This window comes from Schistocerca americana, chromosome 8 (assembly GCF_021461395.2).
Source record: "Schistocerca americana isolate TAMUIC-IGC-003095 chromosome 8, iqSchAmer2.1, whole genome shotgun sequence".
In the NCBI taxonomy this organism is placed as follows: domain Eukaryota; kingdom Metazoa; phylum Arthropoda; class Insecta; order Orthoptera; family Acrididae; genus Schistocerca; species Schistocerca americana.
In genome coordinates this window covers 200,455,210-200,472,220 of record NC_060126.1, presented here as the reverse complement: position 1 = coordinate 200,472,220, position 17,011 = coordinate 200,455,210, and the positions used below count along the sequence as shown (strand labels likewise).

At 39.8% G+C, this 17,011-nt stretch overlaps 1 protein-coding gene across 1 annotated transcript in view; it reads right to left on the bottom strand.

The window, feature by feature from the left end:
* The window catches only part of LOC124545082 (ribosome biogenesis protein BMS1 homolog), a 120,000-nt gene that overhangs the window by 65,630 nt on the left and 37,359 nt on the right, over positions 1 to 17,011 (bottom strand). The window contains exons 3-5 of the mRNA XM_047123890.1: positions 14,958 to 15,148; positions 12,406 to 12,554; positions 4,146 to 4,401 (exon numbers count right to left, since the gene is read on the bottom strand). Coding sequence (XP_046979846.1) covers positions 4,146 to 4,401; positions 12,406 to 12,554; positions 14,958 to 15,148 — 596 coding nt within the window. The remainder of the gene's footprint in view (positions 1 to 4,145; positions 4,402 to 12,405; positions 12,555 to 14,957; positions 15,149 to 17,011) is intronic.

Here is a 17,011-nt window from a genome sequence, read left to right as displayed (position 1 = left end):
GGTTTCAGATCCCGAGGTCTGGCAGAAGAAGAAGCAAGCCTTCTCAGGTCGTCATTCCACAAAATCCTCACAGCGAAGGAGTGTAGAGACCAGAAAAAGAAGGAAAAAGATAATTTAATGTATGCACCTCGAATGTGTGAACACTGTTAAATTCTGGAAAACTGGATGATGTCAGAAAGACTATGACTGAAATTCCAATACTATGCTATCAGCAGGTTCTGATAGAGAACTTGGTTTAGTGTGGACTCCAAACTACAGTATAAATTGGCATTTTTCACATCAACAAAACACTGCCAGAGGTGAAAGAAGTGATAAATGACACAAAAAAATCTGGACTGTCTGAGGCTCAAACCACAAACATTTGGATTTGTAATCTGATGCTTACCCTCTGAGTCAGAACAGTTTGAGTGAAACTGTATTGCACAAAACTAAATACAACAATTCTTCAATGTTCACAATTCTTTCCTGCCAAATAAATGTTTACAATCAGTATCACTAAGAAAATACATAAAATTAATTTGGGAATGGTGTAGAAACATGTCGATTCCATGATATGTCAAAATATTCAGCAACCAGTTGCATAAAAGAAATTTGATTCCTTAACTGCTTTCAGGCACTTAGTGTCCTCCTTCATATGGTTATATCTAATGGATTATTTGTGAGTGTCAACATAAGATGCATGCAGCATATTCTCTGGTTATGTGGTTCATAATGCATGTACAAAAATAGTATAAAGAAGCCAAACAGCAAGTTCAGACAACCTCAACCGTATGTCTACATTTGTTGTTTGGCTTCTATATACCATTTTGGTACAGACACTATAAATCACGTAACCACAGCAATATGTTGCAAGCATCTTACTGTTGACACTTGCAAATAATGCAATAGGTATAGCATTCTGAAGAAGAACTCTAAGTGCCTAAAACCGGTTAAAAAATTAAATTTCTTTTAGGCAACTACTTGCTGATTATTTTGATATATACAACTGCAGTTGCTGAAGACTAATAAAATACTGATTCAATAAATATGAAAATCATGAACAAGAAACAGGTACCACATATATTGACAGTGCCGTACATCTACTACAAATAGTCAGCATTCAATTTCACTATCATGGCAAGTGAAATTCCTTACAAACTACAGAACTGTGTAAAAATTTACAATGAGAAAGCACTTAACAACTGGAGACTGAAAAAGTGTTTTACACATGGTAGACAATCGATCAAAAAGTATCAAGAAGCATATATGAGGAAAAAAATTTAATACTAAGATATTTACCACAAAAATATGTTAACACAAAATGATACTACAGTCCCGGAAATGAAAACATTTTGCTTCTGAGGCAAACAAATATACCTGCTTCCTGTAGTTGTGGCCCCAGCAAGATTTAGTGGCTTTTTTCTGTTAGACCAAACAGAGTAAATAGTAGTTGCTACTGTCCTTATGCTAGCACTTCTCTCTGGGTACTGCTATGGCCGAAACAATCACCTCAGCTTTCAAATTCAGTGGCAGACATGTCAAACATCTGAATTGTGTGTAAAAATCTTTCATGTTTTTAAATAAAAATTTTCTTTTATAGTGTAATAGAAGAGAAACAGGGAAAGGTTTAAGTTTATTAGACTGACCTACAATCGTACTAGATGAATTTGTTGTAGTCAGCAATGATGTGAGTAAAGTGCAAATTTTGACATACAAAGACATTTCAGATATCGTTCAGAGCTCAAAATATCATGTTGATGATGATGACAAAATTTAACAATGAAATCAACATTGTACTTCCTGTTCCCGCTACAACAGAGATGCAAACATAACGAGAAGTACATGCAGCTAGCCAGAAGCTCATTTCAGTGACAAAATGACTGAAATGATGAACGTTCTGGCACACTTAATACTAAAGAAGACATTGCAAAAAATAATAATGTACTGTGTGTAAACATTAATTGTATTTACAAGTGTAATTTTTAGGAGGAAATTAAAATATACTTTAATAAAATTTGACAGAAAATACATACAGTTTATTTTTGACTGCACTGCCTAACACAAAATTCTTTCAATAAGTAACAATGTTTGGTCACGTCAGCTTCTTGTTACATGTTTTTCATTGAAATAATACATCATGTGAGAGCCAGCAATAATTACAAATAAAATCTACTACCACTGACACAAATTCTTTACAGACAAATGGAAAAACTGGTAGAAGCCGACCTTGGGGAAGATCAGTTTGGATTCTGTAGAAATGTTTGAACACATGAGGCAATACTAACCCTACGACTTATCTTAGAAGATAGAGTAAGGAAAGACAAATCTACATTTCTAGCATTTGTAGATTCAGAGAAAGCTTTTGACAATGTTGACTGGAATACTCTCTTTCAAATTATGAAGGTGGCAGGGGTGAAATACAGGGAGCAAAAGGCTATTTACAATTTCTACAAAAACCAGTTGTAAGAGTCGAGGGGCACGAAAAGGAAGCAGTGGTTGGGAAGGGAGTGAGACAGGGTTGTAGCCTATCCCCGATGATATTCCATCTGTATATCAAGCAAGCAGTAAAAGAAACAAAAGAAAAATTTGGAGTAGGAATTAAAATTCATGGAGAAGAAATAAAAACTTTGAGATTTGCTAATGACATTGTAATTCTATGAGACAGCAAAGGATCTGGTAAAGCAGTTGAATGGAATGGACAGTGTCTTCAAAGGAGAATATAAGATGAAAATGAACAAAAGCATAATGAGGATAAGGAAATATAATCAAATTAAATCAGGTGAAGCTGAAGGAATTAGATTAGGAAATGAGACACTTAAAGTAGTAGATGAGTTTTGCTATTTGGAAGCAAAGTAATTGATGATGGTCAAGGCAGAGAGGATTTAAATGTAGACAGACTATGGACAGGAAAGCGTTTCTGAAGAAGAGAAATCTGCTAGCACGGAGTATAGATTTAAGTGTCAGGAAGTCTTTTCTAAAAGTATTTGTAGGGAGTGTAGTCATGTATGGAAGTGAAACATAGACGATAAACAGTTTAGACAAGAAGAGAATAGAAGCTTTTGAAATGTGGTGCTACATAAGAATGCTGAAGATTAGATGAGTAAATCATGTAACTAATGAGGAGGTACTGAACAGAATTGTGGAAAAGAGGAATTTGTGACACAACTTAAAGGTATCGGTTGGTAGGACATGTTCTGAGGCATCTAGGGATCACTAATTTAGTATTAGAGGGGAGAGCGTGGAGGCTAAAAATTGAAGACAGAGACCAAAAGATGAATACACTAAGCAGATTCAGAAGGATTTAGTGTGAAGTAGTTACTTGGAGATGAAGAAGCTTGCACAGGATAGAGTAGCATGGTGAGCTGCATCAAACCAGTCTCTGGACTTTAGACAACAACAACAACAACAACAACCTATTTACTGCGAATGTAACAATACTTCACCCATCACTGACACAGTAAATGTTAATAATCTTACACTGGATAACCTAATGTATCAACGAAAATAATTAATTTTTGAAAATATGGATAGATAAATAAAATCTGTTCACCAAGTGGCTTTTGAAAATATGATGCAACTGGATAGATAAATTGAATAACCTAAAATATTTATGTTGTAACTGATGTGCTCACTTAGTTTGATGGGAGTAAGTGAACAGAAAAGCCAATGTAGAGTGGAATGATGAATGGCAGATCTAAAATTGATCTTGAGGAAACAAGATGAAATGTATAAGCAAAAGCCTGTTACTTATATAAATGACCTTTAATTTTTGAAACTATATGACTGAATACAGGCCTTGGGATAATAAATATTCTTGGACATTTTAAACAAGTGAGCTTTAAGAACTTTTGCATTACAATTACGATTAGAATTATTGTTTTATCAATATAAATTTCATTCCTCACTTCTCAAATAGGTTTGTAAATTCTCATACTTTTTCTCCATGACAACACAAAAACCTTTTATTTGTAAAACTTAAAAATTTTGGCTGTGATAATAGGGAGGACTTTTACGAATGAAGATTGCAACTCTCATCAAGCATTTTCATAGCCTTTAGATGGCAAATACAATAATGATACTACAGTAACAAAACATGACACAAAGCAACAGGAATCAAATTATATGTAAAAATTACAAATCACTGCAGCATCAAAATGCTTCCTTACCGAGAACGTAAGGGTGAGAAGTACGCCAGGTCAGTGGACGAAACTTCATGACAGAAATGAAACGGCCCAGATTACGTATTTCATTCCTAAGATATTCTCCATGTAGCAAGCCAGAAAGATAAAATAATTTTGCACCAGCATAAACTTCAGTCCAGAAGCGATGTTTCAGTGTTTTTTTAGTTCTTTTCAGCTGCTTTGCATTCTTAAGCATGTCCAGGTGAGTTAACACACCCATCACACGAGGCATTCCATGGACCTACAACAAAGGGAATACAATTTCAGCCTATATTTCAGCACCACATTAAAAGTACACAGAAAGACACACTGATATGGAAGTGAAAATCATGAGCATACAGTTTTGGGTTCGTGTGTTTAGTTTTACACTTAATGTTTAATTAACTAGGCATTAGCAATATAGGCTCATTGTTCTTTACATATAATGCATATTGGAAATTTAGCATTGTCACAAACTCTATTCAACACCGCATCAACCTGTGGTAAATGGAAGAACATCTAAGCGTCTTGCTGATTTGTTCACTTCATAACAACAGGTATATTTCAATAAAATATTATTATTTCATGCACAAATAATTATGACTCTATTGTTTTAATTCTCCCCCTTAGTTCCACAGAGGAGACAATGAATGCAGATCTAATTGTAACGTTAGCAGAAAAGTCACACAACTGACCTAAAGATTTCATGGTACCATTGGTGGTCTTTGGATGTTCAATTTCATTAAGAGAACTGTTTATTCATCCATTCACAAATGACTTATCAAAAACCTTTTGAAACTGCTATAATTATATGTGCCTTTCTCCAGCTTAGGTTTGGTTCCATGTAATGGTGCATATAACTGTTTCACACAGGCAGATTATGTTTGCTTCGTGTAAGACTAAATACACTCCTGGAAATGGAAAAAAGAACACATTGACACCGGTGTGTCAGACCCACCATACTTGCTCCGGACACTGCGAGAGGGCTGTACAAGCAATGATCACACGCACGGCACAGCGGACACACCAGGAACCGCGGTGTTGGCCGTCGAATGGCGCTAGCTGCGCAGCATTTGTGCACCGCCGCCGTCAGTGTCAGCCAGTTTGCCGTGGCATATGGAGCTCCATCGCAGTCTTTAACACTGGTAGCATGCCGCGACAGCGTGGACGTGAACCGTATGTGCAGTTGACGGACTTTGAGCGAGGGCGTATAGTGGGCATGCGGGAGGCCGGGTGGACATACCGCCGAATTGCTCAACACGTGGGGCGTGAGGTCTCCACAGTACATCGATGTTGTCGCCAGTGGTCGGCGGAAGGTGCACGTGCCCGTCGACCTGGGACCAGACCGCAGCGACGCACGGATGTACGCCAAGACCGTAGGATCCTACGCAGTGCCGTAGGGGACCGCAACGCCACTTCCCAGCAAATTAGGGACACTGTTGCTCCTGGGGTATCGGCGAGGACCATTCGCAACCGTCTCCATGAAGCTGGGCTACGGTCCCGCACACCGTTAGGCCGTCTTCCGCTCACGCCCCAACATCGTGCAGCCCGCCTCCAGTGGTGTCGCGACAGGCGTGAATGGAGGGACGAATGGAGACGTGTCGTCTTTAGCGATGAGAGTCGCTTCTGCCTTGGTGCCAATGATGGTCGTATGCGTGTTTGGCGCCGTGCAGGTGAGCGCCACAATCAGGACTGCATACGACCGAGGCACACAGGGCCAACACCCGGCATCATGATGTGGGGAGCGATCTCCTACACTGGCCGTACACCACTGGTGATCGTCGAGGGGACACTGAATAGTGCACGGTACATCCAAACCGTCATCGAACCCATCGTTCTACCATTCCTAGACCGGCAAGGGAACTTGCTGTTCCAACAGGACAATGCACGTCCGCATGTATCCCGTGCCACCCAACATGCTCTAGAAGGTGTAAGTCAACTACCCTGGCCAGCAAGATCTCCGGATCTGTCCCCCATTGAGCATGTTTGGGACTGGATGAAGCGTCGTCTCACGCGGTCTGCACGTCCAGCACGAACGCTGGTCCAACTGAGGCGCCAGGTGGAAATGGCATGGCAAGCCGTTCCACAGGACTACATCCAGCATCTCTACGATCGTCTCCATGGGAGAATAGCAGCCTGCATTGCTGCGAAAGGTGGATATACACTGTACTAGTGCCGACATTGTGCATGCTCTGTTGCCTGTGTCTATGTGCCTGTGGTTCTGTCAGTGTGATCATGTGATGTATCTGACCCCAGGAATGTGTCAATAAAGTTTCCCCTTCCTGGGACAATGAATTCACGGTGTTCTTATTTCAATTTCCAGGAGTGTATTTCAGTACATCATTGTTTCACAGCAGGAAAGGTGCAGTATACATTCCTGGGTTTGTAAAGTTTTACATTTGTGTCGTACATTTAAAAAATGCAACTTCTGAAAGGCAACAGAACAGAAGCCACAATGAATAAGTTTTCTAGAAAGTACAAAGGATATGCCAAGGGAAGGACATTGGTTTGGGCATGGGCTGGAAATGTTACGTAGACTCACGAGGTATCAGGTGAGTTCATGCGGAGAGCCGCAAGGTGTGGCAGTGCGTTGACAGTGACCGTGTATGGTCACACGAGGCCCTGCAGCGTGGTACTCAGACGCTCCAGAGTGGAAGGGGCGATGCAGCCTGCTGCACAAATAAAAGGCGCGAGAGCATAACCTATGAAAGAGTTCAGAACAGACAATGGTCCAGGAGCGATGTCTAATTAGGTCAGACCACGGGCCTGGACTTTTAATATTCACTCTGGCTTTGTTCACACTCAAACTTATCCACATATCCACTCCATGGGATTTCGCAATCAGGAGTAGTGTCATTCACGTACATCTTTATCCAATTCTTGCGCAGACAAACAATTAATGATTCTAGTTATTCAAGTCTTGTCTGTTCTGGTGTCACCACAAATGCCAGAATGAAAAGGCAGAACGCAAGAGCAGAGAAGGCTGTGAGGAAACTGTGGCCAATGGTGCACAGAATTGGACTGCACCGCGCCCCCTGCATCAAGTCCATATAAATAATGCTCCTGCTAGCCTCGGCCGCTCAGATCATCCCAAGCCTGCAACATGATTAGTGCTACTCTGTCAGATCCATATCAAGTATTTCCTTGGACTCACTGTATAGCAAGAACTGTACTGTTTTCACCTCGCCTATTGCTAGTGACATTTGCTGTAAAGAAAGTTAAGTATTGTCAGTTTGGTTTCTGGAAATAAAACTACTTATGTTATATGTTTGAAATTATTGTATAAACGCCACATCCCGTAGGCACCCTAGTAGAAAAGAGTGGCATGACCCCACATGGTCATTCAAGTTTCATTAAAAGAACTGTTTATTCATGCTTTCACAAATGATTCTTACCAGACTCCTTTTGATACGGCTAAAGTTATTTGTGTCTTTGTCTGGGTTAGGTTTGGTTCCATGTAATGGTACATATAACTGGTTCACACAGGCAGATTATGTTTGCTTTGTGTAAGACTAAATATTTCAGTACATCATTGTTTCACAGCAAGAAAGGTGCATTACACATTCCTGTGGTTTCATAGTTTTACATTTGTGTCACATATTTAAAAAACCCGATGTCTGAAAGCCAACAGGACAGAAGCCAGAATGAATAAGTTTTCTAGAAAGTACAAAGGAGATGCCAAGGGAAGGGCATTGGTTTGGGCATTGGCTGGAAATGTTACATAGACTCACAAGGTATCATGTGGAGAGCCGCAAGGTGCGACACTGCACTGACGGTGACCATGTATAGTCGATCGAGTTCCATAACTCTTTCAAACTTTCAGTTAGCCATCTCCATGTTAGCTGACTGGACGGACCTTCTCCAGCAGCCAATGTCACTGAGCGACTAGACCGGCCGCTGGATGCAACATTTGGTTTAAAGCACTGTCAGAAAGTCCTAATGGATGAGATTCCAATTATCCCTGTTAAAGAAGTTCTTTAGATACAACATGTACAGAAATTAAAGAGGAACAGATGAATGAGGTGAAAAGTGTAAAGAGCTTGGGGTGCTACAGAACAACATAAGTACAAAATGGAATGATCACTAGCATTTGTCATTGCAGAAGAGGATACTTCCAGACTTTGTGACTTCAGGTAGCAAGTATGGTTCTGCCTGTAATTTTTCAAAGTTTGAGTTTCCAGCGTAACTGCAATCTGCTTCCTGCACTTCTGGCACTGTCTTCTTCCAAAATGAAAGATATATCCTTAATATAAATGACATATCAAGACAGACAACAAACAGCATTATCTCCAGTTAGTTATACACGGGATAGGCAAAATAATATGAACAATGGTAGTAATGGGATGGTTGTGACTGATGGTAAACAACACAGGTAAGGCATGTGTCGTGCTGGACTGTGCATGTTCAGTATGAACTAGGCATCAGTCCAGGTTGTTTACGAGTATTGCACACTTTGTATTTGCATTCGGAGGCCAAGGTTGATGTGCACTGAAAGATCTAAGAGGTGCAAAGAGGGCACATTGTGGGGGCCTGATCAGCTGGGGCATCAGTAACCAAGACAGCCAATTTGTTGAATCTTTCAAGAGCAACCTTTTCAACAGTCATGAAACCTACACAAAACATGGAAATACATCATTGTGTAAACGTAATAGTGGGTGCAAATCAAAACTAAACGACAGAGGTCATTGAACACTAATACAAATTGTGTAAAAACAACACAAAACTATGGCAGCTAAAGTGATTGCAGAGATCAACAGCCATCTTCAAGACTCCATATCTATCGACACTGTTTGCCGAGAACTCCATAAAGCGAATATTCATGGATGAGCTGCTATACCGAAACCATTAGTGAAGACAACCAATGCAAAGAAGCCTAAAACATAGTGTCAGGAGCATAAATCCTGGACGGCTGACCAGTCGAAACACATCATACGGTCAGACAAGTCAACGTTTTCGTTATTTCCAACATCGGGCCGGGTTTACATCTGGAGAATGCCAAAAGAAGCCTAAAATCCTGATTGATTTATTCCAACGGTTAAGCCTGGAGGTGGAAGTGTAATGATGTGGGCAGTCATATCATGGTATTCTGCTGGTCCCATCATTACCCTCAAAAGCATTATTACAGCCAACAATTATGTGAACATTTTAGATGATTAGGTGCACCCCATGATTCAAATGTTCTTCCCCAAGAATGATGCCATAGTTCAGGACGATAATGCATCCGTTCGCACAGCAAGGACAGTACAATCATGGTATGAGGAGTGTGCAACTAAACTGCAGCATCTTCCCTGGACAGCACAGTCCCCGGGCTTTAACATTATCGAACCCTTTTGGGTGTTATTGGAGCACAGACTCTGGAGCAGATTTCCGCCTCCCTCATCACTACAGGAGTTAGAACAGGTTCTGATCGAAGAGTGGCATAACATTCCACTGGACACTATTGTTGTTGTTGTGGTCTTCAATCCTGAGACTGGTTTGATGCAGCTCTCCATGCTACCCTATCCTGTGCAAGCTTCTTCATCTCCCAGTACTTACTGCAACCTACATCCTTCTGAATCTGCTTAGTGTAAACATCTCTTGGTCCCCCTCTACGACTTTTACCCTCCACACTGCCCTCCAATGCTAAATTTGAGATCCCCTGATGCCTCAGAACATTTCCTACCAACCGGTCCCTTCTCCTTGTCAAGTTATGCCACAAACTCCTCTTCTCCCCAATTCTATTCAATACCTCCTCATCAGATATGTGATCTACCCATCTAATCTTCAGCATTCTTCTGTAGCACCACATTTCGAAAGCTTCTATTCTCTTCTTGGCCAAAATATTTATCAAACATGTTTCACTTCCATACATGGCTACACCCCATACAAATACTTTCAGAAAAGACTTCCTGACACTTAAATCTATACTCGATGTTAACAAAATTCTCTTCTTCAGAAACACTTTCCTTACCATTGCCAGTCTACATTTTATATCCTCTCTACTTCAACCATTATCAGTTATTTTGCTCCCCAAATAGCAAAACTCCTTTGCTACTTTAAGTGTCTCAATCTAATTCCCTCAGCATCACCCAAGTTAACTCAACTACATTCCATTATCCTCGTTTTGCTTTTGTTGATGTTCATCTTATATCCTCCTTTCAAGACACTGTCCATTCCGTTCAATTGCTCTTCCAAGTCCTTTGATGTCTCTGACAGAATTACAATGTCATCGGCGAACATCAAAGTTTTTATTTCTTCTCTATGGATTTTAATAACTACTCCGAATTTTTCTTTTGTTTCCTTTACTGATTGCTCAATATATAGATTGAATAACATCGGGGAGAGGCTACAACCCTGTTTCACTCCCTTCCCAACCACTGCTTCCCTTTGATGCCCCTTGACTCTCATAACTGCCATCTGGTTTCTGTACAAATTGTAAATAGCCTTTTGCTCCCTGTATTTTACTCCTGCCACCTTTAGATTTGAAAGAGAGTATTCCAGTCAATATTGTCAAAAGCTTTCTCCAAGTCTACAAATGCTAGAAACGTAGGTTTGCCTTTCCTTAATCTTTCCTCTAAGATAAGTCATAAGGTCAATATTGCCTTATGCGTTCCAACATTTCTATGGAATCCAAACTGATCTTCTCCAAGGTCGGCTTCTACCAGTTTTTCCGTTCGTCTGTAAGGAATTCGCGTTAGTATTTTGCAGCTGTGACTTCTTAGACTGATAGTTCGGTAATTTTCACAACTGTCAACACATGCTTTCTTTGGGATTGGAATTACTATATTCTTCTTGAAGTCTGAGGATATTTCGCCTGTCTCATACATCTTGCTCGCCAGATGGTAGAGTTTTGTCAGGACTGGCTCTCCCAAGGCCGTCAGTAGTTCTAATGGAATGTTGTCTACTCCTGGGGCCTTGTTTCGACTCAGGTCTTTCAGTGCTCTGTCAAACTCTTCACGCAGTATCATATCTCCCATTTCATCTGCATCTACATCCTCTTCCATTTCCATGATATTGTCCTCAAGTACATCGCCCTTGTATAGACCCCTACATACTCCTTCCACCTTTCTGCTTTCGCTTCTTTGCTTAGAACTGGGTTTCCATCTGAGCTCATGATATTCATACAAGTGGCTCTCTTTTCTCCAAAGGTCTCTTTAATTTTCCTGTAGGCAGTATCTATCCTGCCCCTAGTGAGATAAGCCTCTACATCCTTACATTTGTGCTCTAACCATCCCTGCTTACCCATTTTGCACTTCCTGTCAATCTCATTTTTGAGACATTTGTATTCCTTTTTGCCTGCTTTTTTATATTTTCTCCTTTCATCAATTAAATTCAATATTTCTTCTGTTACCCAAGGATTTCTCCTTGCCCTCGTATTTTTACCTACTTGATCCTCTGCTGCCTTCACTACTTCATCCCTCAGAGCTTCTTCTACTCTATTTCTTTCCCCCATTCCTGTTTCTTTCCCCCATTCCTGTCAATTGTTCCCTACAATCATTGTATACCAGCATTCCAAGAAGAATCACACCTGTATTAAGGGCAAATAGGGGTCCAACCCATTATTCGTAAACCATTCCCAAGTAAATACATTATTTTGCCTATCACCTGTATGTGCCTTGATTCAAGAATGTGCCCTTCACAGCACACTCATTTTGGTTAACGTCTCATAGTCGGGGTTCACAACAGTTTGCTTCGGTGCACGTCAGACTTTAAACTCATGTGACATGTATACATGTGCTGAAGAAAAATATTTTGCAGCATCACTTGAAACTGGCCAAGAGGCTGAAATTGCAACCGTGAAACAAATGATTACAATCTACAGTGAATATGATGTTCTGTGAGGATATTAAGTTTGGTGTTCATGATTTTTTTGTTCTTGGTAACTGCTCATTATTATGTGCCTTGAAATGTTTATGCATGTTGTAATTTCAGACTCATCATCAAGTCAGCTGTTACTCTACCCCTGTCACATGTCCACAACAGTAAAGTGTAGTCTTAACTCCAACCTATGCATCAGTTCTTATATCTACAGCTCATCAGGGAGAGAATATATTTCTGCCTACAACTAAACATAACTATTTTTTCCTCTACAATTCAACAAAAAATAAGTCCTTTCACTCACCTGGCAAATGTTCAAGAACTCAAATGTTTCCATTTCAAATGCAAAGGATGAGTCAACTAACAGAAGGGGTAAGTCAACAACTTTGGCTACATCTATTATACTGTTTCACCAAAGTGTAACTATTTTTTCTCTACACTTCAACAAAAAATACATCCTTTCACTCACCTGGCAAATGTTCAAGAACTCAAATATTTCCATTTCAAATCCAAAGGATGCATCAACTAACAGAAGGACTAAGTCAGCAACTTTGGCTACATCTATCATACTGTTTATGTCATTATTACACTCAATCAAAGTCAGTCTTCTTCTTTTACCTATTGAAAAAAAGTGTAAATTAATTAGTCTCTCAAATCAACCAGACACAACCTTACCAGACACATATAAATGCTATTACTTTCTAGTGCATGGGAAATTTTACAGTTCCACCAGAACACAATGAAAAGTCAATTACTCAGCTATAAACAGAAATGTAACGATATGAGTGTTCCCAGTTCAAAATTAGGTATATGAATCCAGATGCATAAATGTAACAACTATAAGTTATTATTTACATTTATCAGTGTCATGTAACTAAATAAAGATGGATCAGATAAAACACTAAAACATCACCTAAAAGCATAGGCTAGTCAGTATTACTACAATGATACCATGATAACATACTAGTAGTACAAGAGAAACATGTACATTATAAACAGTCAATATATTGGTTAAGTTAGTCACTTTTCTATTAACTGCATGGGAAGAGGGTGAAGAGAGGAATGTAGAAGTTGACACGATACTGCACAAAAATGGGTTGCTCAAAATATAAGGTCAAGAGAGACATAATGAATGAAGATGATACAATTTCTGAGCAGGCAACAATATGGCAGGAATGGCAGTCGATGAGCCAGGAATAAGAAATAAGAAGATGACAACTGAAACAGAAACAACAGAAGATGTGATCAAGTGGACATATAATGAAGATGGAGAGAAGTAACGAGAAAAACAATAAAGTTATTCAACTTAGTAAGCAGGACTGGTGGAGTCCATATTCATCAATTTCTTCAACTACCACAACAAAAATGTGTGTACTTGTTCAAAAATTTAGTGCACTAACATCCCATAAATTACCCACTCACCACCTTGTTCTTGTCCCGCTTGTTATTTCACACACACCTGTTGCTTTGCTGGTTTTTACTTTTCACTAATTTTCCTTCTCACTGTCTCTCAACTTTTTGTCACTAATCTTGTTAGCAAACTGAAGGTTTGATTTTAAAACATATTATACTTTGACTTGGCATATAATCACCAGGTAACAATAAAAATTAATGTATCACACACAATGTGGACAACCTAGTTTATTATGAGGTTCATTCAAATGAAACCTGGTCAGTGCACCTATCTTTGCGTTACACATAAGGTGGCACCACGTAACAGCTCGTATGGTAGAGAGACTGACGCATGTGCAGCGTTTGATGTAGCACACTGAAGAGAAGGTGGTCTCACAAGTTATCGTCCACTATCAAACGGGCAGGCAAGTAAGCAGGAATAACAAGGAGTGGTTTGATTTTTGGTGGCGGTGGGAATTGGAGGCCGTGAAATGTATTGACGGATGAAAGCTGTGTACGATGAGTACGGTGTGGTTATTAAAGTGCTGTGAAATGGCGCAAATGATTCCTTGAGGGGTGCGAGTCACTCGACGACGATGCTTGTCCTGGACAGGTTCATCGTGTCATCACACTGGAAATGCTTGTGGAAGTGAATGCTTTAGTCTTGGACAACCGCAGAAAACCATGGATGAGATCCACTAGTTACGGGTATTAGCGTGGGCACTGCCCACACTATAATGCACCAAAATCTGTGCGCAGTGGGTTCCCCACCAACTGACTGCCAAACAGTGCAATACTCTAATGGCGCTGTCTTTGAGACATCTGCAATGTTATCAGGAGGAGGAATATGGCTTTCTACGAGGTGTCGTCACAGGTGACAAAACATGGTGTCACCATTTTGAACCGGAAAGCAAGCGTCAGAGTAAGCAATGGAAACATGCAACTTCACCACCTCCAAAAAAATCAAAGGCCACGCACACCAGTTCTGTTAAGGTCATGATGCCCTTTCTTTCAGCCACAAGGGCCCACTGCTTGTAGAGTTCCTGGAACAGCGAACCACCATTAATGCCCAGCGTTATCACGCCACTTCACAGAACCTTAGAAGAGCCGTCAAGTTGAAATGCCAAGGCATGTTGTCCAATGGCATTATCCCCCTGCATGATAATGCCCACCCATAAATGGCCAATGCGGTGAAGACAACATTGCAGTAGTTTCGGTGGAAAATGCTGGAGTATCCACCGTACAGTTCCGACCTTTCACTGTGTAACTTTCATGTGTTTGGACCTTTAAAACAAGCTATTCGCAGACATTGATTCGCAATGGATGACAAAGTGTGTGACTGGGTCCAGGCCTGGATCCAACAGCAGCCTACTAGCTTCTTCAAAGATGGAATCAACTGGCTAGTGTTGCAATGGGATATATGTACCAACAGTTTTGGGGACTATTTTTGAGTATATGTAAAGTGTACAACTACATTTTTTAGTTAATAAAATTGTCACCATTACTTTACACTAGTGACTGAGTTTCATTTGAATGCCCCTTATAAATGGAATTATAGTCACAATACGTTTGTAGCAAATGTGTAAAACGTACAGTTCTGATAAAAATAAAAGGAAGAGAGCTACAAACCTGAAACTATTGTCACTGGTCCCTTGATAACAGTCATTGGCTGCTTGGTAAAATGCTTGATAAGACAATGCATAAGTGTGGTCTTCCCAACTTTACGTGGCCCCACTATTGCCACAACTACTGGTGGAGGTTCCAATGGTGCTCGATCTACCAGAGGTATATGTTGTTTCTTTGTCTGGATATCTTGTTTTCTGTAAGAATTCATTTCACATTCATATAAAACAAGCAATAAATGATAAAAAAAATATATTTGCTCTGGTTTGGAAAAATAGCGGTAACACAGGTGTAATTCTGAAAAACTGTGAACACATTCAGGTGTTAGACACAACATTAACTTAGAAATGTGTGAACACATTACAAGTGCTCAACTGAAAATATAAGAAAGTGAGATCTCAAAATAATTGAAGTTGAATCCATAATCTTGCATGGCTTCCCTATCTCAACCAATCCAGATGTTCTTGGATCCCCTTTTGCAGAGCCAGTAATGTTCTGATGTAATATGAGGGCGTGCTGAAAAGTAATGCCTCCAAATTTTTATGTGAAAACTCAGACAGCTTTTTAAACAGTACAAACTTTATTAACTTTCTACATCTTTATTCTTTGTGACTAGAAATTTACATCTCAACATAGTCATTCTGATGACGAACACATTTCTCCCAATTAGAGGTCAGTTTGTTGATACCATCACTGTAAAAAGTTTGACTTTGTTGACAGAGCTACAACCTCAATTCTTCTCACACCACTTCATCACTATTAAAAGGAAGTCCTTGAAGGTGTTCTTTAAGTGTTGGAAACATATGAAAATTGGATGGAGCCAAGTTGGGGCTCCATGGACAATGATCAATGACAATGAAATCAAGGCACTGGGTTGTTGCAGATGTTGCAGCACTGTGTGGTCTGGCATTGTCATGCTGAAGGAGAGGGTGCTCTATCTTGGACGAACTTTTCAAATTCCTGCTTTCAGTTCCCCACACATAGTTACATTATGCATAGTTATGTTACATAGTGTTATGTTACACACTACAATTTGGAGCCCTCTAGTGGCAGAGAATGGCAACTTTCATCCCTGAAGTGGGGAAGTCAACCAAGTAATATGGATGACCCGTAATACCTCAACCAATAGTTCTACTAATTTTTACACATAGATAATGGAGTAAAGCTTTAGAAATGTTTTTACTACGAACTGATATGTATCAGACAGTAGGCATAGTGTTGTGTTGAAAAAGCGAAATTCAAGAGTTATATGACAAAATTTAACAAATGAGGGAGGATTGAAAAGTGATACTGTATTAGTGTGGTTAGAAATCTGGGAACTGACACATCTGTTATTGGCATATCATACTCATCAGACAGTGTGGTAGAGTAACTCTTATTCTCTTGGATATACTGCCCTTTTCTTTTAATTCATTGGTAGCTTGTCTAGTATCTCCTGAGGCTTTGTTCACTTGAGGCAGTGGTGTGGTAAAACATCAGACTTATAATTGGGAAAATGACAATTCATGTCCTCACCCAGCCACCCAGATTACTCATTACGTTTTCTTCAATTTTGCTAAAGCAGTTAGGAGTGAGTGATATATCTAACCCTGGGGATGTACAAAGAAGAAATACGTTACTTGACTCAGCATGGAACCTACACACATTTTATTTATGAATTGACACATTATTCAAAGTAAGTCCTTACGTTATGCACCACTTACATTTTGAGCTCTCCCCTACTGGAGTTGGTTGAATATTTTTGTGACTCAACAAGCCTCTGCTGGATCATGAGACTCTCCTTCAAGTATTCTGAATCTCTTCTATTCAAAATGGTATTGCCCAAGACTACAAACAATAACTGAGTGGATGAAAATTTTATAAGCAACTTGCTTCATAGATGAAACAGATTTCCTTAGGACCCTTTCATGAACTTCAGTCTGAAATCTGCCTTCCCCGCAGTTTGATTCATTAAATATTTGACATTTGCAGCAACTGAGTCTACTGACTTCTTTTTTTACACACACACACACACACACACACACACACACACACACACACACACAGAGAGAGAGAGAGAG